This window comes from Dermacentor silvarum, chromosome 2 (genome assembly GCF_013339745.2).
Source record: "Dermacentor silvarum isolate Dsil-2018 chromosome 2, BIME_Dsil_1.4, whole genome shotgun sequence".
NCBI lineage: Eukaryota > Metazoa > Arthropoda > Arachnida > Ixodida > Ixodidae > Dermacentor > Dermacentor silvarum.
In genome coordinates, this window is record NC_051155.1 from 214,700,097 (window position 1) to 214,722,839 (window position 22,743).

General features: G+C 45.8%; 1 protein-coding gene across 1 annotated transcript in view; it reads left to right on the top strand.

The window, feature by feature from the left end:
- The window catches only part of LOC119442586 (lachesin), a 185,876-nt gene that overhangs the window by 159,333 nt on the left and 3,800 nt on the right, over window positions 1-22,743 (top strand). Inside the window, exons 3-9 of the mRNA XM_037707512.2 lie at window positions 4,410-4,617; window positions 8,249-8,419; window positions 12,265-12,393; window positions 19,327-19,614; window positions 20,926-20,988; window positions 21,509-21,619; window positions 22,630-22,725. Of these exons, the coding sequence (XP_037563440.2) occupies window positions 4,410-4,617; window positions 8,249-8,419; window positions 12,265-12,393; window positions 19,327-19,614; window positions 20,926-20,988; window positions 21,509-21,619; window positions 22,630-22,725 (1,066 nt within the window). The remainder of the gene's footprint in view (window positions 1-4,409; window positions 4,618-8,248; window positions 8,420-12,264; window positions 12,394-19,326; window positions 19,615-20,925; window positions 20,989-21,508; window positions 21,620-22,629; window positions 22,726-22,743) is intronic.

Below are 22,743 nucleotides of genomic sequence, written 5' to 3' on the forward strand. Positions count from 1 at the left end.
CCTTATTTACGTTGAACGTCTATATTGAGTCAAGAACGGCTTACATCATTTGGAGCCACGCATGAGGAACGTGTCTGGGAAATCAAAGAAGTGAACAATAAGTGTACACATTTGCTACTTCACGGACTTCACGGGCGTTACGACACTGCAGCCTCCTGTGTCTGCATGCAGCGTTTATTCACGCAGTGACTTCACGTTTTATACCTCGTAATATCGCCCAAGTTTCAACTTATTTGTTACTACACACTCAGAAAGATGATTGGAGGACGCTACCTCCAGCTTCCACAATACTGCGCTCAATTATTGAATGCTGGGCTCACACACCCCCACCCCAGCCGCTCTCGCAATAGTTCTTACCGTTCTACTCTTTTCCTCACCGCGTCGCTTTCCCCCGTCCTTAAACGGATTTTTCCATTTGTCCCCCTATTTTCGGTGTCATTTAGTCTACCAGTGGCAGTGCTCGCCCGCATGGTGTGCCCGCATTTTCCTTATATCTCGTTTGCGCCCTCACCCCTCCCGTCTCGGTTCCTTTGTATGGCGAAGCCATTCTAGGAGAGAGGTTGATCGAGAGGAGGAGGCCTTCAATTCGCTCAACTCGCAACAGTATTTCCTTCGTTAAGCTCCCGAACCACGTGAGAAAGAAGGGCTTCCAACCGACAGCTATTACCTTTCTGGGATCGCAAAGCAACCGCAATGACGAAGCCGACGAGACAAAAATAAAGTTTGTATATCCCACACGTTGTGGGCGGATTTCAATAAATCACGAGCCATCCGCAGGTTCAGCAGCAGCGCTTTTAATGAGCAACTACGTACAAGGTATGCTATATCACCGCAAGCAGTAATCTTTTTTTTTCCTTTTTATTGAGTTTTCTTTAGCGAGAACTCAGTCGAGATGCCCCGGCTACAGCGTCAAGACCAGAACACTTACGGAAGTTTTACGGTGCGTCATGAATTCAAAGAAGGGGGCATGCATATATATTTTATCATCTTCGGAAACAAAGAAAAAAAAAAGCTTTGGCGGCATTGAAGTAAATACGTCATGTGCAATGCTTAAAGCGTTTGGTGCTAGATGAGGGACCACCTGTCTCCAGCAGGAAGGTAGATTTATTAGGCAACGTCTGGAACACGTATTTGAGGGCGGTTTGAACTATATTATTTAAATATGAATTTCACCATACTAAATTTTAAAGAGTATATTGCGGGCAGATGGTGCTGATGGGCTCCTAGAAGGCAAGCTAAATTTATGTTTTCCATGTATTGCTTCAGTCTCTGGAGGGTGGCAATAAAACCCTGAGTTATACTTTGTATATTTCGTGATGGGTGTTCAGTTTAAGCAGCACAAGTATGCTTCACTTTCCATACATGGACAACCATAGCGATACTTTTTTTTCTGATTTTTTTTAGTTTTGCATACGTCACCGAATTACACGCTTCACTGTACAATATAACAACATGGTTCTTGATTTCTCTTAAACAACGCCTATTGATGTGATATGATCATATCAGATGCTCGATCAGAATCATTATGTTCCCTTGTTGTCATATTGGATGAGAGAGTTGTGGGACATGTACCTTTTTAAATTAGGATGATTAGTAAGACGCTCTAATTATACATTCCGGCCGATGTAAAGCAAGATTTACATGTCGGGGAGTGTAGCCGTCGTTTTCCTGACTGAATTGAAGTTGAAACATATTTTCAAAGTGCAAAGGATACACATGGGACTCCATAGAATGAATTAATAAGGGGCGCGATATTGCATGGCACTGCACTGGAAATCGCGGTGGTTCGTCGGCAAGTGTATGCCACAATGACACAGAAAAGAAAGCCTACAAGGGCGGCAGGGTCGCCAAATGTCGATTTTATTGCAGCTTCGGCAGTTTTTGTTCAGTGATTGGTTGAAGTTTGCGCCACTTACACGGCAATGGAGTTCTGAAGCTTAACTCATAAACTGATAATATCTTTCCTGGAAAACTGCTATAAATTTTCCAATTTATTTTTTATTTGCACAAGTTTTAGCAGGTGGTTTGCTTATGAAAATTTTTAAATTGATGCGCTATCCCTTGTATTCGCTCAAAACAAACGGTGTTTTCAAAATGGCCAGTTTTTGTCACAGTAAATAAAAGGCTTCGATATCATTCTCGCAACGCATGGTAAAGAAACTAATGGGAACTACAAAATAATATCCTCGAGTGCCCAGTCTCAGCAGTAGACTGTGGGATGAGCAGACGCGCGGGGCTCTTTCGCGGTGATTAAATTGGCGAGAACTGCGGCGTGGACGAGTAGGTCTCGTCCGTGGTGATACTGGTACAAATGGGCAGGAAGAGTACATCTCAGGCTTGGCGGATAAAATGTTAAGCTCGTGACAAGAAGTTTACAAAACGCTGTTTGTTCGGAGGCTGAATGTTGAGATGCAAGATATGTGCGAAGTAGAAGCCGCATTCCAATGGCAGAATTCAGATAAGACCACTTTTCGTCACAGAAAATACAAGTTCCCCAGTAGATAACTCAGACACCAGGCTGGGGGCCCGACCTCGTACTCATGAAGCTCAAGATATAGGAACGTATACTTTATTGAAAGCCTCATTTCTTCTGCCCCAAAATTGCAATTTAATTATGATTTTTAAAACCGAGGCTACACCGGGAAACGTCTCATGACCTCAGCAAATAACTGGAAGGTATATCACACAAGTATGTAATGTTTGCCTCGAAATTTTCTTAACAACGTATTTATTAGCAGAAAAAAATTGTCGTCTCCGAGTTAAGCTTATGCAGAAATTTCGTCGGCCCTTCCACTCCGTGAAGATGGTTAACCAGCGAAGCTGAAACGCGCGGCTCCGGTGTTTATCACTGGGTTAATCGCGAGGGTTCATTAAAGTATTTCTCAATTATGAAGTTACACACACGTTCGGCTGCGACGGAAAGAACGACGTCACTGACGGTATGCCTGCAGTCTGCCGTTGTCGATTGCGTTCGATGTCTCGAGTTTGCTCGGCGGCGTGGTTAGTAGCATTCGCCTGCCATTGCCGCTTGCGATTCTTCGAAATTAAATTTCTTTAAAATTAAATCTGTCCGTTACCTAAGGCAATGAATGGCTCACACCCCCTTAAGCAATGGTTCATACCACCGTAAACGCGGCCTCCCCATTACGATGACAGAAGAGGAGTGAAGTTCTACGCTGTATTTATGAGCGGAACGCAGCCAGCTGTGGAAGAAGACGACGACGATGAACGAGGGAGCAGTGGCACGAGCACGTGCCGAGCACGAGCACGAGCGCAACCCGAGGGGCGCCAACGAGCTAGCTACGGAGGAAGACGACGACGCTCGAGCCAATGCTGATAATGATAGTTTTCTGTACACAGGCGATATCGCCTAGCGATATATGATTTCTCCTAGCCATATAAAGTTTCGCTTTAGCAATATTTGCGGCAGCCTAGCTTGCTAGTACCTTAGTAAACGGTTTTATTGAAGCCGACGGCCCGATCCTACTTCATAGGCCACTTCGGTGAAATCTAGTGACATAAGGAAGACATTTTCCTGCTTGCTGTGAAACAGATGAATTTTCACTCTTCGAGAGTGTTTGGTTGGATTAAAGTAGGCAGGCCCGCAGCCAGGAATTTTTTCGGGGGGAGCCCACTTGCTGAAGGCCTTGACGATTTGAGGAAATCACCTATCTTTCAGTAATTATTTTCGGTAAAAATCGCAGTATGTAAATTATGTGACTTTTTAAACACCATTTTATTAATAGTTTTCAGCATGACAGCGCGAAGAGGGCCGTGCGTACAGTTGTAGCTGAATAAAGGGAAGGGGGGGGGGGGGGGGGGGGGTCGCAGTGGCGACAAAGTCGGGAGCGCAGCACCCCTCTCTGTTTATTGTGCGCTAACTGTCGAGTGCGGCGTCCTCTGCTCTTTTGTGACGCTCCGAGTTGCTTACGCGGCGGGCCGTTCGGCGGATGTACTCAGCGCTGTAGGACATGGGCACAGAAAGATCAAAATTTCGGGGTTGTGTGTGTGTGTGTGGGGGGGGGGGGGGGGGGGGGTTAGGGGCGCATAGGGTCCCTCACCTGGCTACGGGCCTGACTGTAGGCATTGTCAGAGTGGTGTGCTAGCGGATTATTTCCCGCCTCTTGTGCACGTCATAGGTTTCACTGCACCTTGTTGATCACCTGTTGTTTAAAGATGCTGGTTCGGAGCCTTGCGAACTACTTTTACAGCGAAGTTTAATCCGCACTGCGGCCATTTCCATAGAGAAATCTTATGCGAACATATTGCTTTGCAAGGCGTATTAGAGCAAGGTAGCAAAATGGTAGGTCACCACATTTTGTTGCGAAGGTCAGCGCATTGCCACCTGTAGAGGAAGGAATGAAACCAGCCATATTCGTTTGTGATGATTGCACGCCAATTATGTGCAGGTGGCGTGGATCAAGATGGACACGGAGACCTTGCTCACGTACCACCGGCATATCATCGTCGGCGAGCCGCGGCTGCGGGTCAGCGACAACAACGAGCGCCACTGGCAGCTGCACATCCGCAACGCGCAGCCCTCGGACAAGGGCTTCTACATGTGCCAGATCAACACCGAGCCGATGATCACAGAGATCGGATTCCTCGACGTGCTCGGTGGGTCCATCGTCTGATTTTTCTTAGAGAGACAGCAGAGAGGAACACTATGGCCAGCTTGGACTGCTAAATTATTCGTTCAAGGCTTCATTTTCGTCCATTCGGCGGGAAAAAGTTGCAGACGTGAAACCAGACAACCGACACCCTCCCCCCCCCAAAAAAAAAAAGAAAAATGGAGGGAGAGAGAAGAGAAGAGGACGTAGACAAACGCTTAATTAAGTCCAACGAGTTGTTATTTTAACGAACAACACGTATATATACGCGCACACACGCGCGCTTTCACAATAACTCATACGCACTGAAATAACACACCACTGATCGTAATAAAGCAGCCATTCTTAAATCTACAGGTCGATCCTTTTTATGTTTTATGGGATTTCTAAAAATAGGCTGTGGCATATAGTATAATTCTTGTGCTTGAGCTGGATTATTCGAAGAGGCAGACATTACGAGAAAACGAAACACGTGTTCAACCAATTACCAAAAATTCACTAATTAACTTCTTAACTAGTTACATTACGGCACATATTCCAATTTACGAGTTGTAGCCGGTGAGTTTACAAGACTTGAAAAGAATTTCAAGGATGATACCAGTTTCGAGATATTATTTCCCAAAGTGGGAAATGAAATAGATGGGCGTTCCAGTTACTTTTGTGCTTCATTACATAAAAGAGCGTTTTCTTTAAAAAAAGTAAATGGAACAACAGTACATTTTTACAGCAACTTTGATGCGCATATCTCCGAACTGGCGTCATTCTGGAAATTTCTTCCAAGTGTACAGGCCTTGAAAACTCACCGGCTACATTTCGTAAATTGCAATATATGCTGTTAGGCAATTATTTCAAAAGATAATGAGTGGATTCTTGTTAATCAGTTCAATATGTGCTTTGATTGCTCGTGCAAATAATGCCCGCATCTCTGCATTGTCCAACTCAAGGACTACAATTATGTTATCTGCAACAGGCTATTTTTCAAAATTCCATAAAACTTAAAAATGATCACCCTGTAGATGGCCGCTACACTTACCGCAAATCCCCAAAAAGATAGCTCTTTATGTGATAGACCTATATAGAAGGCCTCATGACAGCTCTTCCTTTTTCTATAGCCTCCACCTCTGTCATCATTGTGGCCTGATCAATCAGCGCATTTTGCGATCACTGTGGTGTCATCCAAGAGGGGAGTGCAGCCACATTCAGAATAACGCAGTGCCAAAAATCCGTCCCTGCCCTTTTGAACTTTTTTGAAAGTGCTCTTGAAGGCGCAGGTTGAGACATCTACCAGCTTGCCCAGCATATTTTTGACCACATCAAAGGGAGCAGATTATACACTACATTCTTGCAGCAGTCGATGAACGAGTTTTTATGTTTGACATCGCATTCTGGTTTCCCTTTCTTGATTGGACATGGTAACGTGGCCAACTCGGACAACTTATTCGGAGCCGAAAAGGCAACACAAACACCTGCTCGCTGGCCTATCTTCTTTAAGCGATACGATATATGGTGCAATTACGGAATCACAGCAACATTTACCTTGTGGTTTCCTGTAGATCAGTAGCTGCTTGGACAGCTCGGACAGCTTATTCGGAGCCGAAAACGGAACACGAACACTGGCCTATCTTCGTTAAGACCTGCGATACATGGTGCAAGTATGCAACCACAGCAACATATCGCCTTGCGGTTTTCTGTAGATCAGTAGTGGTTTCACAAACTCTGTGACAGTGCCCCGATTTCTTTAGCAATGTTTCAACTACTGAGATAAGCAGCTGCTTTGGTTACCTCGCGTCCGGTAGTCTTGACACTTGCATGTCAAAACTTCTCTGAAATGATGGTCGCATGATTTGCTTGGCATTCCAAAGACATGTGTTTGCGATTGCCCTGTTGACCAACTTACTGAAGGACGATTTGAACAGTAATAACGGCTTTTTCGCTCATGATGCCAACTGCCTGCCGACATGCTTTACTTAGAGCCTTATCTTCAGATCTTAAAACCGGATCAAGACCTTTTCCGCAAGCTTGTGTGTAAGCGTTAGTGGATCAATGTTTTCCTTAGAAGTTACCATTTTCTGTTGAACACAACAGCGGAAGTGTAAATAATCAGTATCAAATCAAATAATAAAGCATCAACAAACTTGAACATTTTCAGTACTCGTGAGCCTCGTAGCTTAGATGCAACAATCTTATCAAGGTGAGCGAGGAACATGTCATTTAACAATGGTGCAATGCACGATCCCATCCAAATTCTTCTTTTTTGTAAAAACACTTCAGCATTCCGCTCAGCAAACATCGACGGGAGGTAAAGCCGCAAGAAGCCAAGGAATTCCTGAACACTCACAGGGTTTGTTTTGAAATGCTACACCACCAAATTCCTAACTGCTGTCTTCGATAAATTAAGTTTGTCGCACAGATATTTTGCCCTAGCTTTCACATCCTTCAGAATGAGACCAGGCCTCAGCTCGATTGCCGAATCAATGGCTATCCTACCCTTTGTGATAAAGGTAGTAATATTCAAAACAATGAGCGCACCGTCCTTGTTAGAAGACACAACACGCAGTCTGTTCCGTGTCAGGTATGACGCTACTTTCCTAACGGGCACGTCACTGGATCTAGCTGCAAAGCGGCAAACCGCATCAACTCCTTCGGATACGTACTTGTCGCGGTCATTGTCCTGGGCGTGGTTGAAGACACTTCACACCGTGGTCAGCAAATCCGCGGGAGTGTTCCTGTTTTTCACCGCGACGTTACGTCCGAAAGTAAGGATTGTTTCAGTGTGGACTACTCAGAAGTTGAACTTCCTTGTAGTCGGCGTGTTACGGTGGATCTGAACCAAGGCCTGCATTCACAAATGATCCCCCATGTGGTCGATTAGTGCGGCATGTTCACGCCACCTTTACTTTTTGGCACCGATGCCTGTTGGTTCTAGCTGTACCTGGACGTGCATGCAGGGACTCACGGTACAGGCGTCATTGTCACAGCCACATGACTTGGAATTTAAAGGCCAGCTACTTTGCATGTATGTAGTATGAAAGCACGCAAGCGCAGCACATAGCGACGTGTACGAGGCTTACGAGGAAGGATGAGTGCATAAGCACAAACTTGTCAGGACCGGAATAACTACAGTAAGCTATGACACCGGGCTTGTTGGCGTTTCATCTTGCTAAGAAAAGGGTGGTTACAGATAGAGAAAATAGAGACCGAACTTCCCGCGCTGAAATTTTGGGAAGTACCCTCGGTACCGGTGTGGAAGTGTGGCCTCGCAGATGTCACAACACGTTCTCGCATTTGGGCACTTTTGGTGTGGATAAAGTTATTTAAGTTTGGCAGGTATGGCGCCTCTAGCTACTTTTAAACGCAATGTGATCCTTCTTAGTCAATAAACAATTAACTAGAGCTCCCCCCCCCCCTTCAAATAGGAGCTATCAGCAATCATGACAGACAGAAAGAAATGAGGATCGCTAAATGACTATTCTGAAAGAGCAAGCACACGTTTTGCATATTCTCCTTGCAATAAATGTAATGGTCGCACAACGCTGCATGCATGGTTCTATGCGAGAGAACGAAAGCTTTGTTTCGAACATCACAATGAACTTGCACGTTAACGAGTCCTTGAAGTATGTCTGGTCATCTGTATGCAGTACCGCCTTCCATCCTTGACGAGGAGACGAGCTCGGACGTCACAGTGGACGAGGGTTCGCGCGTGAGCCTGCGCTGCCGTGCCAGCGCCTACCCGCCTGCCACTATCCTCTGGCGGCGGGAGGATGGTCGGGAGGTCAACCTCGAGCGATACAGTGGCCGCAAGAACTCCGGTAAGCACACTGCCTGGTGTATAAGTTATAACTTCGGACATCGAAGGAATCATATCGGTTTTCCTTTAACGAGACTTAAAGCAAAGTTCAGGATCAGTGTCAAAGCAAAAACAGGATAATTTGTGAATGCCTGGATGCTTAAGATGTTCGCAAAGGGGCGAGTTTAACCAATACGGCCGTTCGGTCTAGTAGGTCTGTCATCATGCGAGACATGTTAGCGCTAAAACGACAAGAACGAATGCATAGATGAATCTGTGTATTGTTTCCGTTATTGTCTTACTCAGTTTGGCATTGTGAGAGTTGAAACAACTTTATTGTGCACTGCAACTCGACATAAAGCGTAGTAAGTCCTTCAATTAAGTATGGCGTCTTGGTAAGAATCTGGAAAACATACCTATAGTTCAAAATGGCAGATTCGTAATGCAGAAATAATAAATTTGGCTGACTTGTCTAAATGCGCTTCTTAATGTCCAGGCACTGAGAGCAGGAATCAGTGTTAATTAAAAATTGAATTATGGGGCTTTACGTGCCAAAACCAGTTCTGATTATGAGGCACGCCGTAGTGGGGACTCCGGAAATTTGGACCACCTGGGGTTCTTTAACGTGCACCTAAATCTAAGTACACGGGTGTTTTCGCATTTCGCCCCCATCGAAATGCGGCCGCCGTGGCCGGGATTCGATCCCGCGCCCTCGTGCTCAGCAGCCCAACACCATAGCCACTGAGCAACCACGGCGGCTTGGAATCAGTGTTGTGGGGTACGGGTTATGCTTTGAATACCGCTCGTTCAGCCTCAAGCGTATATCGGGGCTTTACAAGAGATGCTAGCGTCTTATAACGCACGGAACTCTCAGTGCTCGAGCAAAGCATCCCTACTGACCATCACTACCCTTGCCGGCTCTATAGGTCAGCGAAAAAGTCATGTTCACAGTCTTCTTGGGAAACGTATGAGGAATGCCTAAAAACATATTGCCACGAAATTGCAACTGCCAAAAATAAATACTATTCCCAGGACTTACCATCACTCCTTAAATCTAATCCGAAGAAGTTCTGGAAAGTAATAAGCCCTGATTACGACGATAACTTCATTTCCTTGCATGATGAAAATAACACTCCTTTTGCCGACACTGATTGTCCATATGTTTTTAACTCATTCTTTTCATCTGTCTTTACTAGTGAAAACAACCATCTTCCCGAAATTCTCGAACGAGATTACTCATACATGGCACCCATCGATATCACAATTGAAGGCATTTCTAAAATCATACAAAATCTGAAAATGTCTTCGTCTTCTGGTATTGACGATATAAATTCTAAAATTTTAAAGAACACTATATATGCCTCTAGTAAAATCTTATTCCACATTTTTCGGCAGTCACTAAATACGGGATTGTTGCCTACTGACTGGAAGATAGCGAAAGTAGTGCCAGTCCATAAAAGTGGGAATAAAAGTTCACCTGGGAATTATCGCCCCAATTCCTTAACATGCATCTCTTGTAAGATGCTTGAGCATATCTTAGCTTCTAACATTTACACTCATTTAGAATCTAACAAATTCTTCTTTTCTAACCAGCATGGGTTTCGAAAGGGTCTTTCTTGTGAGACTCAACTTTTCGAATTTACTACCGACTTGCATTCTAACATGAATAGTAATCTACAGACAGACTGCATATTCCTTGACTTTGCAAAGGCCTTCGATCGTGTTGCTCACTGCCGCTTGATTTTAAAACTATCATCGCTAAAACTAGATTCGCTTACGCTAACATGGCTCCGTAACTTCCTAACGAACCGGCAGCAATTTACTATCGCAAACAATTACTCTTCATCACTTTGTTATGTTTCCTCTGGTGTTCCGCAAGGAAGTGTTCTCGGCCCCTTACTTTTCCTCATCTACATTAATGACCTGCCGGACAATTTATCATCTTGTATGCGCATATTCGCTGATGACAGCATTATTTACCGTCCCATCCGCAGCAGTACTGATCATCTTGCCCTTCAACAAGACCTAGAGCGTATTGGTGAGTGGTGCGATACCTGGCAGATGACATTAAACGTTTCCAAGTGCAAACTAATCACTTTTAGTCGAAAACATTATAACTTTAGTGGCCTATACAAAATTGGTAACAGCATTGTGGAACGCGCTCAGCATTATAAGTACCTAGGCATAAACCTAACTCCTAATCTTTCCTGGTCCACACATATCACTTCTATCTGTGCTAACGCATCAAAATCATTAGGTTTTCTACGCCGTAATTTATACAATTCTCCTTCCGATGTACGTAAACTCGCGTATCTTGCTTTAATCCGTCCGCAACTCGAGTTCGCCCCCTCCATTTGGTCACCGCACCAAAAATACCTAATTAACAAGTTAGAATCTATCCAGAACAGAGCCAGTCGATTCATTACGCGTAATTACAGCTACCCATCTAGCATAACACAGATTAAACAAGGCCTTGCACTCGAGCCACTAAAAATTCGCCGTGACATTTCCCTTTTATCACTTTTCCACAAACTCATCCACACCAGCATGATGCCATCTGTTCACCTTAATCTAGCTCATCGAACTTCACGCCGACTAAATAACAACTTTAGCTTATCACGCATGTACGGTGAAACCGACGCTTTCAACCTTTCGGCCCTTCCACGAGCGATTCGTTTGTGGAATGACCTACCAGATGATCTCGCATCAGAGCGGGATCACGCAAAGTTCTTGAGCAACCTAAAAAAATATTTATGCACCGAAATTTGATGTATGGCGCTTTCGCGTTCACCCGTGCCTGCAATGCTGTTACCGGTATGCTTTTTTTTTTGCTTTTATAGTTTTGACGATGCTTTTTTCACCTGTTTTTATTTTATCGTCTGTGTACAGTTATTTGCGTAATACTTTTTCGGCAGTTATCATATCTTGTTAAACTGTTGGTGTTTAAATAGTTGCTTTATATTATCTTTTGTGTAACGCCTTCAGACACTACACTTTGCTGTTTTAGTATATTTTGCGTTTCTCTGTTCGTGTGTTCACTTACATTTGTTATAATCAATATTTCACCTATGTGTATTTCTCTATTATGTACATGCTGTATTACCCCCCTTACACAATGTCCCACGAGGGCGCTGTAAGGTACTCATAAATAAATAAATAAATAAATAGTAGTTAGTGCGCACAACGCAGCAGACTTCCTTGAATTTGCTAATAAGACTACACTAAGCTTAAACTTTTGTTGCGTCATACAGTCTGCATGTTGTCGCTGTAACCGACTAGGAACATCGATGGTCTGCAGAGAACGCCTTCCACGCTGCGGAAAATGTCGATACTTTTGCGAATCTCCAGGGCGTGTAGCACTCTGCGCCGCTATGTTTTTTTGAGTTTCTTCGCCTGCCTCAATGACATTCAAAGAATCTGAAGAACATTCTTTATCTTGAAATCTTCATCAGGAATAACTGCATTACTTGCGGTTGTTAAGAACCCGCTAGTTAGATTCGTACCGAAAAAAAAACATGTTTTTATTGAAGTTATGGTCTGAAGGCATGCAAGGAGATGGCATAAAAATATCGCCACACTCATCCCCTAAACGAGAAAGATCAAATGTGATATAAGGATATTTAAAAAGAGGCCGATTTTTCTCAAATCTATGCAAATGACTACTTACTCAGAATGCCTTCATAATTCAGAAGTCGACGAAAAGTGCCATGCTATTCTGGCGGTACTCTCACTCCGTTTGAATAGCACTGATGTCAAAAGATTTCCCTCTCGTAATAACATCGCAATTTAATAGGTGAATTGCAGTTTTAAGAACGACTTTCTGCAACGTTTTCCACTAAAAACCTATCACCCGTGTATGTGTCGCAGTGATGACGGTGGAAGGAGAGTTCCTCAACATAAGCCAAGTGAACCGAGAAGACATGGGCGCCTACCTGTGCATTGCCAAGAACGGAGTTCCACCTTCGGTCAGCCAAAGGATACTTTTGCAAGTGAACTGTGAGTAGCTTGTAGCTATTCAACTGTGATATTCAGCGCGTCGAAGAAGGAGCTACGTTGAGAGCTACCTTCGGGAAAGTGTGTGCAAAGCTGCTTTAAATCTGCTTTTGGTGCTTTTGGTTTTGGGAATCAAGGTAACACTTGATGAGGCCAATGGTTGGAAAAGTGAGGAACATGAACGAATGTACAATTTTTTTTTCTGCAGAGTATGACTTTTTTTATACCGCACTTAATATATAACCACTAACTCGTCCTTACAGTCATATGTGTACATCTCGGTCTCACTGTCTGAGAGAGAGAGAGAGAGAGAGTAAAGGAAAGACAGAGATACTTATTGTCTATGTTGACTTTATAACCAGTTAGAAAGATTCGTCATAAATGGTTCTCTATGAAACAGTCATCTACTTAATTTATGTAATATGAATCGAATAGGTTATACGTTAAATAATATAATCCTAGGATGTATCCCACAACTATTTCTCGTTTTTTACAGCACTTCCGGTAAAGAAAGTTTTAGGTGGAGTCTGCTTACCGAGAATTAATCCACGCCGCTACAAATCTTCCATTCAAATCCGCTGAAGCAAGCGAAAAGTCCTGCTGACGCAATTAAGCTCTCTTACTTTTATCCAGTGATGCGCAATCACTGCCAAAGTTTGGTTTGCACCTAGAAGGCAGTTCATGAGACTAAAATTAACAGTGGTGACGAAATCTCACAGCAACGATTAAAAAAATTCTGACCGACGTCCTCAAACTATTCAGTCCAGCGCTGTTGCTTTCCCGAATGTTTCACAAGTGGCCCGATTTCAGCAAATTTTTTGTTGTGCTTATAGCGTATAGCCACCACCTGTGTTGTCTTGTTCTGCGCTCTAACTGTTTTCTTCTTTTTAATCATCTGCTTAATTCATATATAAAGCAAAATTCTGAAGTTTGAGACTTCTTTAAAAAGGGCGTCTTGTAAGTTCGTAGGCAGAACAACAGCAGTGAAATTTCTGAGGGCGTGGAATAGGCTATGAACTAACCTAAACCGTAATCAAGTACTGCGCACGGCACGAAATGGCACAAGTGTGGCAACGAATGGCACATGACGCTGACGCAATTCACTGTTAATGCTCTGGTCACGCAAGCGGTGAATTAGTATAGTGATGGAACTTCTTAAAAAACTATCAATAAAGCGTTAAGTCCTACGCAAAATTTTGTGAGATGTATTACTTCGGCACCTAGACAAAACTTCCCGACAAAAAACCTTGCCAAATGTAGTACGTAACAACAAGAGCAACAACAACAACAACAACAACAACAACAACAACAACAACAACAACAACAACAACAACAACAACAATAATAATAATAATAATAGAAAAGTCACGAAGAGTTTGGGTGCCATGTACGTTACACACTGCGGGCGTGAATGGCCGCTGAGCCGTAAGTTATGTGGCAATGGAAGTACGACTGCAGCATCAGAAACAGAAAATTGTCAACGATATGAGGCGTGCGAACGTTGCGCTACCGAAGGAACACACAAAAAAATTCAGAGCCCTTCCACTATACTGTGAAAATGAAAGCCAGCTAAGCTGTGCATATGGTGGGTCTGCTATAGTTAATATTGCTATAGTGAATTTATATATTATCCTTGTTGACTATATTGAGCGTCTTCGGCATGTTAGTCAAAGCGCAAGGACACCGGCGTCTTGTTTTCGCCCGGCGCAATGGCCAAGTAGTGCGTTTGCTGCGCCAAGTCCACCCCATCGTCATAGACTAGCGTATATGAGCCAGAGCGTTCGAGGCCGCGGCACACTTCACGGCATCGTCAGGATCCTGGAAGATGTGGTTAAACGGGCGTCCGTCCCATAGCGAGTCCAAATAGCAACTGCTGATAACAGCGCTAGCGCGATGTCTACGTCACGAGACAAAGGGGCACAATGATAGGTGGGACGTGCCGCCGCCGAGTATCGCGACACTTGGCATCGTCGGTGGCGAGCGGTATAACAACGGGCCATCCATCATTCATTTTGACACCTGTGCTAAGGCAGAACTGGCGGGATACCGCCGCACACACGGAGCGAAAACAAATACTGATGATGATAGTTTTTTTTTCTACACGCGGACACGACCCTCGGGAACGTAGCCTTTAAGAGCTTCGTTGTAAAAAATGTTTACTTATAGTATTTTGCCGCAGTTAACTTTTGTACGCCTACTACTATTGTCGTTAGACTGTAGAAAGTCCCCCGACTTGGTATACTCATGCTAATTTGTTCTACGTTCTTGCCCTCCAAATTTTCTCTATTTTTTATGCGAAAGCGTCAAATGGCCCTCGAGAAATCCGGCGTCTGTCATCTGTAAGAAAAAAACGGCTCCTAATTTCCCATTGCTGCGACGCCACAGCACGAGCGCGCCTCGACAGAGCAGAGCGCGTGAAAGGGAAACCTTTGGCAGCGCTGACGCGCCAGGTGTTGCGTGAGGGGAGACGGCATCACCGCGACGCGACGTCACACTCGTTTTCACTCTCGGAAGCCTATGTTATCCGCGCGTTCCTTGCCTGCGTAAACTCTCGCCGGCATTCTAACTGCGCCTCGGTAAGGCCAGATCAAAATGCGGCAAGCGTCTTAAAGGATACGGACACGAAATCTGAAAATTTTACTAAAATGCTGAAAACGAATCCTTAGTGTGTGATTACACCGAAAAGAAGTAGTCACTTAGCTCATTTTTGAGCCGATGGCTTTATTTTTGCTATTTTTGTGAGCGCGCGCCTCGCCGCCCGACCCGCGGGAGTTGGACGGCGTGACGTCACGACACCCTCTTCGGATAGCCAGCCGGCCGGCCACGGTCATTAGAAGCGCGCCGACGCCGCCATCAGGAGCATGGATTCTAGTTCTGGTGCCTCTACCAGCGATGAGTACACGTCTGAAGACGAGGACCATTCCAACTTGGCAAGAAATATTACCACTTACGGTCACGAGCCTTCCGCGTCAAGCAACGAAGAAGAGCAGGCGGCCGTGGAAGTGCCGGTCAGGTTTTCGCGAACCGCAGCGCGAAAATTTCGCTCTACACCAGACACTTGTGCAATAATTATTTGTCATTTTCTCTGTAAACTTGCTTTTTCAAGAGCGCATGCCGGCCAGGCAACTGCGGGGTACTTCAGCACTGCGTGGATGACTGAATAGTAGTTTATGCAGTCGGCGTGAGCGACTGCTGTGAGGTATCAGTACCTCCGCGACTCTCGCGCCCACTTCGCCAGCCGCCCGACAGACGGCAGCACCTGTCTGGCGTTCTCCCCAGTTCTTTCCGCTTTTAGCCTGTGGAGAAGCAGAGCTGTGTGTGTGTGTGCCCCGCTGCCATGTAGGACTGATCTCATGAGTCGCGCTCGCGCGCGCTAGCCTTGTATTGTTTTACTATGCTTTGCCAACATTTTAAAAGATATTACTGCCTTCATGCCCAGTCTCGGGCATCTCGCCCCTCACACTGCACAAGAAGGCTGCAAGTGAATGAAAACAGTACAGACATCTTTTCGCCTCCTGTTTTCAAACGCGCCGCAAATCATTTCTGCCTTGCGTTTTCGTGAGAAGACCGATGGCACAACGTCAGGCTTGAATCATTGCCTTTTGAGCGGCATGCAGAGGCTTTTCAGCACAGCCGGGCTGGTCACATAATCATCGTCGACGAAGTGGTCCGCGCAAATGAAGTAATTTTTTAGAGGTCTCCAGGCTGTGCGTGATGGCTGACAGGCAGGTATCCAAAGTTGACGCACCTTGTCGTCTCTGGGAAACATGTGCGACGGCGTGTCACGATCGACGATGCTGTTATAACAGAAATGTCTGGGTACTTCCTTCCGCCATGACGAACGCGTCAATATCGAGCGACAACCGCGGGAAGGTGCATGTAAGACGCACCACCTGCGTGGAGCGCCGACGGGGATAATGTTTCGGACGGACCACGTGCGAAGATCGCTGAAAGCGGTTAAACAAACGCTGCAAGGGACCGACACCCCCGGAAACACTGCGACGGCTGTGGCCGACCTTGGCCGCGCGCGCGCGCGCGCGCGCGGATGAGCTTCTTCCGGCGGCCGCTTGGAGGCAAGGTGCAACAGAAAGTCGCAAAAAAAGATGTTTCTCGTTCTTTTTTTCGAAGAAGCTTGTTGTATTCGTCATTTTCAACAGTTCAACTTTTGTTCCGACGCAAAAAACCACCCGCTAAGTTTTGTGTCCGTATCCCTCTAACGCGCTCGTTTGCCCGCGAGGAGTTCCTAACGAGAAGGACCGCTCAGTGGGGTTCAATTCGACATTGTTGCTTTCACATTCACAACTCGTAAAAATTGCTTAGGTTTCCTCGGATTTTTTAAAGCTAGCTCCTCCTTTAGTTCAGTATTACTGAAGTGAAGCACGCTTTACAGGCAAATGATAAAAGTGGGCTGCATTATAGCGACGCGTTCTTAAAGTGCCGTTTATAGTCCGACGGCGCGCACGCTACGTCACGTTGGCGAAAACGACCCCCTCTATAGTCGAGCGCACCGGTGCAGCCAACGTAACCGGCGGCTCCCGACGCGCCCCGACGGGCCCGGCGCTGAATTGGCTGCTGACCCATTCGCGCGTTGGTCGGGCCGACTGAGCTGACCCACAATGCATTTCGCGCGAAGAAAAAGCGGCCAAGTTTGCACTCGGTCGCGCAAAGCTTAGGCACAGCGAAACGACTGGCTGCTACTGCTAGGTATTAACTTGGCTGCTGCTAGGTCTTAACTTGGTTGAACTTAACTACGAATGTGGGAAGGTATTCTCGAGCGATCATTTTCAGAGGTACCTTCCCTTTCGCGACATTTCGCACGACTAGTGCTGGACGCGTCGGCGCCTATGAGCGACAGTGCTCCTGGCATGCCGCAAACACAGGCAGGCTAACCAAGGTTGGCACAGTGCCAAGAACGCTGCTGCTTGCTGACGCCGAATGCGTTGGAGGCTAGCCGCTCGATATCAATCGGCCAGCTTCGCTGTATCTTGAGCTTTGCGCGGCCTAGTGCAAGCTTTCGCCTTTTTTTTCCTCCTGGCTCAGCGCGCCGCCGAGAGAAGAGAGGCGGGGTTGGGAAGGCAGGGAGCTGGCGAGGAGGAGATCGCGTGCCCATGCACGCTGTCTCCTCCTCCTGCTCCATGTTGCCATGGCTACGGTGCGGCAGTTTCTTGGCACTCACCACAAATTACGGCTGGCTTAAACATCTTCGCTGTTAATAAAGGCGCCCACGCCGCTTCGCCGACGGTCGCAGACAGCTTGAGATTGTTCTGCGCATGCTCCGAAGATAACAGCCGACGGCGCGCGCGTCGGAGTATAGACAGTATAGTGGAGATGGCGTTTCGGCTGGCGCAGCGCAACCGGCGTAGCGTGACTGGCCGCAAACGACGCTGGCTCTGGCGTCGATAATGTCGGACTATAAACGGCCCTTAAATGTTGACAAAGAATCTATCACTGCAACGCGAACATAATATGCCAGCTGCATTGTCTGGGTAACTAGACAACATTTTTTAAATACAAACCTTACAAAAACGTATTAGTTGAACTATAATCATGCAGTAGCTATTCAATGAGGTGTTTCGACTGATAACTTTGTTTTTCATGTCAGAGAAATTTGTCATTTAGAATGATCATAGTGGGTGTGCGTTTGAATTAATTGGTACAGAACTGCAGGTGCAAAATTAAAGAAGACAAAACAAAAATGTTAAGAGATAACAGGATAACGTTGGTGGAAACGAAAAAAAATTAAAAACGTAGACACTGATTGAATTGATAAATGAGTCAATAACTGAATGAATGATTTTTAAGGCGACAGCTGTTACGGAAGCTTCATGGAATATTCATGGTATTTGTTTTAGGTATCCCCACTATGTTCATCATCACTATGTTTCACTGACAGGAGAAGAAATCTCCGAAGTACTCTACTTGTCACCACCCAGAATTCAAACTCGGCTCCACATCGTCTAAGCTGTCTTGCTACTCACGGCGTTGTCGTCACTTCCGTGCCATCATTGTACATCTTCGCCAGCGTTGCCATTGTCATCGTCTCGTCATGGCCGCCGTCCTGCTCGTCGTTGAGCCGTCGTTGTTACCGTGCCATCATCGTCGTCATCGCCGCCATGTAAATGTCGGCACTATCGATTGCTGACATTATCCTTGTCATCGTCGTGACGTAGTACCAGCTACCTAAGACTTTTCCCTGAGGGCCCCTCTACAATTCAGCGTCCCCCTCACTTTCACCATCCCCCTTTTAGAGCGCAGTTCTTAGGCGCCCGTTCCTGCGTCGTCCCTCGGCGTAACCGAGCAAACCGGCACTGCGAATCACGAAAGAGCGTATGCGGAGCGCTGCGGGGGATGAAAGAGGACGATAGCGAAGAGAGCGCGAGGACGAAAGCGGAGGAGGAGGATGCAGCGGAACCATGAGGCTGGTGGCAGAGGAGGAGGGTATGGCGAAAGCGAGAGAAGAGAAGCGTAGTGCCGCGCAAGACGGGCTCTGCGGCGACGACCGCTATGAGATGGCCCCAGAGTAGCGGCCGTCGTCTGCTCACTGATGACATTGGCGAGCGCGTCCACCGTATCATATATGCAAACAAAGCGCTGCTTGAGCGGATGACTGTCGGCGGCGGCTGCTGTGAATCGCACCCGCGCGTCATCCACGCGCTGCCTCTCGAGATCTCCCGATTAGCGAGGCAGTCGCGCCACACTTCGCTCCGTTTGCAATGTGCCGCACGAGACGGATTGTCTGCGCCAGCCAATATATCGTGAAATGGAAGCACGTATAAAGTTGCGCTCAAATTTCGCATTAGGGAGTATCGTAATCGTCGGTGATTATTTTCTCTCTCTCTCTCTCTCTCTCTCTCTCTCGTATGACCCGTGTTAACTTGAGCGAGATGTCCGGAGGAGTTGCATTTCCCGTCAGTTGCATTTTTCCGTTCTCTGCAGTCCGGCCCAAGATCCGCGTCTCGGAGCAGTTGGTGGGCGCCGCGGTGGGCACCTCGGTGTTCCTCGAGTGTGTGGTGGAGGCCTCACCGCGGCCGCTGACCGCGTGGATCCGCGGAGACGACCAGATCCTGCTCCGGAGCAAGAAGTACGCGATTTCGGAAGAGGTCGACTCCTACCGCATACGCATGCGCCTCCAGATACACGACCTGCGACAGTCGGACTACGGCCGCTACAAGTGCCACGCCAAGAACACCTTCGGGGAGAAAGAGGGCTTCATACGCCTGCACGGTGAGTACCTCGGCTGCTAGAAAACAGAGGAAAAAGACATAGATAATGAACGGCTGTCGAACTATCCTGCACGAGAGAGAGGGGCGCAGTTTGGTTTTAAAGGACTCCTAGGTAGGGCCTTGAGAGAAAGGCGAAGACAAGAAATAAAATTTGAAAGCGAGAAATAAATAAACGAGTGAAGGAAGAGGGAGAGGAGGCTTAACGTAGGCATGGAAGTGAATGGGCAGAACACACGATCATGTCAGATAGTTCTTAATCCGTGAAATGTAGTATTTGAAAGAGCAGCTCCCGCCGTGGTTGCTCAGTGGCTATGGCGTTGGGCTGCTGAGCACGAGGTCGCGGAATCGAATCCCGGCCACGGCGGCTGCATTTAGATAGGGGCGAAATGCGAACACACCCGCGTATTGGATTTAGGCGCACGTTAAAAAACCCCAGGTGGTCCAAATTTCCGGAGACCCCACTACGGCGTAACTCCTAATCAGATCGTGGTTTTGACACGTAAAACCCCATAATTTAATTTTAAAGAGCAGCACCCACGGAGCACAGCAACCAGGGTTAACAAGAGAAAATCAGGTTGGCCAGCCTGGATGACTCTCACTTTATTGAAACATCAACATCTGATGAGAGAAGGGAAACACTTTGTTCGACTGTTTGTTACAGTGTTGACAATATATATAGAAAATATATATAGAGAAAAAACAAATACGCAACAGGGGAGTCAGTGAGGGAGTAGTGCAGGAGCAGTTGTGAAAGGGGCATGCAAACCAATCTGTCACACAGACCCGCCGTCATTTGAATATCGGCTTTTGAAGGCGCACTAGTGGTTTCAACGTGTACATGCGGGAATTGCGGATTTCGACTGAGACTAAGTCATTTTGTTTGGGCCCATACTGAAGCAGTCGTATGCAGCACTGTAAACAGCTGGTATAATGTGATGTGTTAGAGAGATGTGCGAATAAGCTTGACGAAATATACTTACAAACAATAGCAATTATTTCACTTTTTAGTGTGGTTATTGGCAGACTAGACGCTGAACTTATTACGTAACTCTCGTCAGCAGTAGCATCATCGTAATGGCTATGCACTTGACGTGAAGAAACATAACGTATAGAAAGAAGCCGGGCTCAGAGACCTCGGTACGCTTTCTGTCATGTGTATGTGGCACAGTGGTTTTGGGTTCAGTAACAAAACTCATTTATATGGAATGAAATGGCATTCGTTCGAAGAAGATGCAATGTCTACGTCTTCTTTTATTATTATTGTATAAAACCGAATGCAAAACGAAAAGATGTGAAAATGCTGCTCTTGCAGATATTCCACATCCGACAACTCTGGCCCGACCGACGCCAGCAACAGAGGCCGTGGTGCCCAGAAGTAAGCTTGTTTTCGATATAGTTTTTTGATTCCACCTATGTGCGTCGCGAACTATGATGCATAACGTTTACGCACATGGATAAATAATGATAAAATGTAAATCAAATATTGCGATCGTCACTGGCATTGCCTATTTTTTTACTCTATAGGTAAAAAGTATTGCGACATTTGCACTTAGGTGCAGCTGATGCATCCTGCCTTCTGCCGTCTTACGTACAGAATGAGGCGTGTAGACCTGCGAACATGTTGCATTTTATAGCATGGCACGTGGTTTTGAAGTATCTGTACGTGGAACAAATTTCAAAACATTTAGCGATAGCCCATATAAATGGCCTAATGAAATGATTGACGTGGTAATATGCACCTGGCATAACCGAATAATGACCGGCATTGAAGACGGGTAGTGGCAGTCTTTTCGTCTAAGGAACTTTCAGAGCATAATTTCTAAGATATAACAAAAAAGACGGACGAAATGATTTAGGCGTAATTAAGACATTATTGCACTCTAATTTGATTTCAGCCAAGGTGTCAGGCCGAGATGACCTGCAGAGGTTAAGGGCGCAAGCGGACCTTTCGATAACGGCCACGAAGTCATTCCTCGACGAAAACGCCCAGGACTCTCCGCAGCCCGGTCAGTTAAGCGGATGATTGTTCATTGATTTGTTGACGTCACTGGCTTACAAAAGTGTGAACCGAAAGTCCTGTGCCACTGCCTAAGAATGCTGCTGCTTTCGAGAGGAAATATATCGTGCTCTAGAGCCTGTTGTGCATGCTGCCAGCTCGAAGCATTTGCAAATTACGTAAGGAGGACGTGAAAGTACGCAGTAAACAAACGCTTGAAAAAAAAAAGAAGAACGAGGCTTCCAAATGTTGGAGCAAAGAAATACAACGAGACAAATAGAAGAAATTAATTCATTGTACTAGTGGTCCCGTTATTATCTTGAACACCATAAAGAACACAAGAGGGAAATTTCGCAGAGACATGTACGCTTATATATATTATTATCTTAGTTCTCAGCCTACCGCTTCAATCCACTGCTGCATTTTGTTAATGCGTTGAGCAAATTAATGCAGCATAAATAAAAGTGGTGAATGCTGCTTACAGTCGTATTTTCTTCCAATTGAATGAAGAAATCCCACTTCTGCATGCTCTTCCGTGATGACTTATTTAAACTGTGAATGTTTGCGTATTGCAGTACAATATTATCTGTCTGTGAGTGTGCACCGGACGCACATTCGTTTGGCAAGAATTGCGGCTGTAGATAGGTTTATTTACAAATAGTTTTATTTTGCTACCAGAAGTTTTTTTTTTTCTTTTTTTTCGTTTTTTTTCTTCCTTTTAGTACATCGTAATGTTAACTGTGCTATGTGCTGGGACAAAATACGAAACTGCCGCATTAATCATGTCTTATACACAGTTGCGCAAGGCCTCTCCGCCTTTAAGCAGCCATCTTTTAAAGTGAAGTATATATCGTCCCCATCCATAAATAGGCTGCAGCACGTAAAAATTTTCAATGCAGTAATTACTAATCACATATACAAAAATTGAAGGCATTTGCATATATGGCGCAGAATATGCAAGTTTGGCTCACTTTTTTTTTGTAACAGTTTTACTAACAATGTCTTGTTCTTAATTTCCAGGTGTTGGACTTCCTTCCAATGAACAAAGCCGGTCGGGGCACAGGCCGCTTGATCGGGTACACTTCGAGCCACCAGAAAGGAATCGAGGTGGCTCATGTGAGGAAATTCATATAT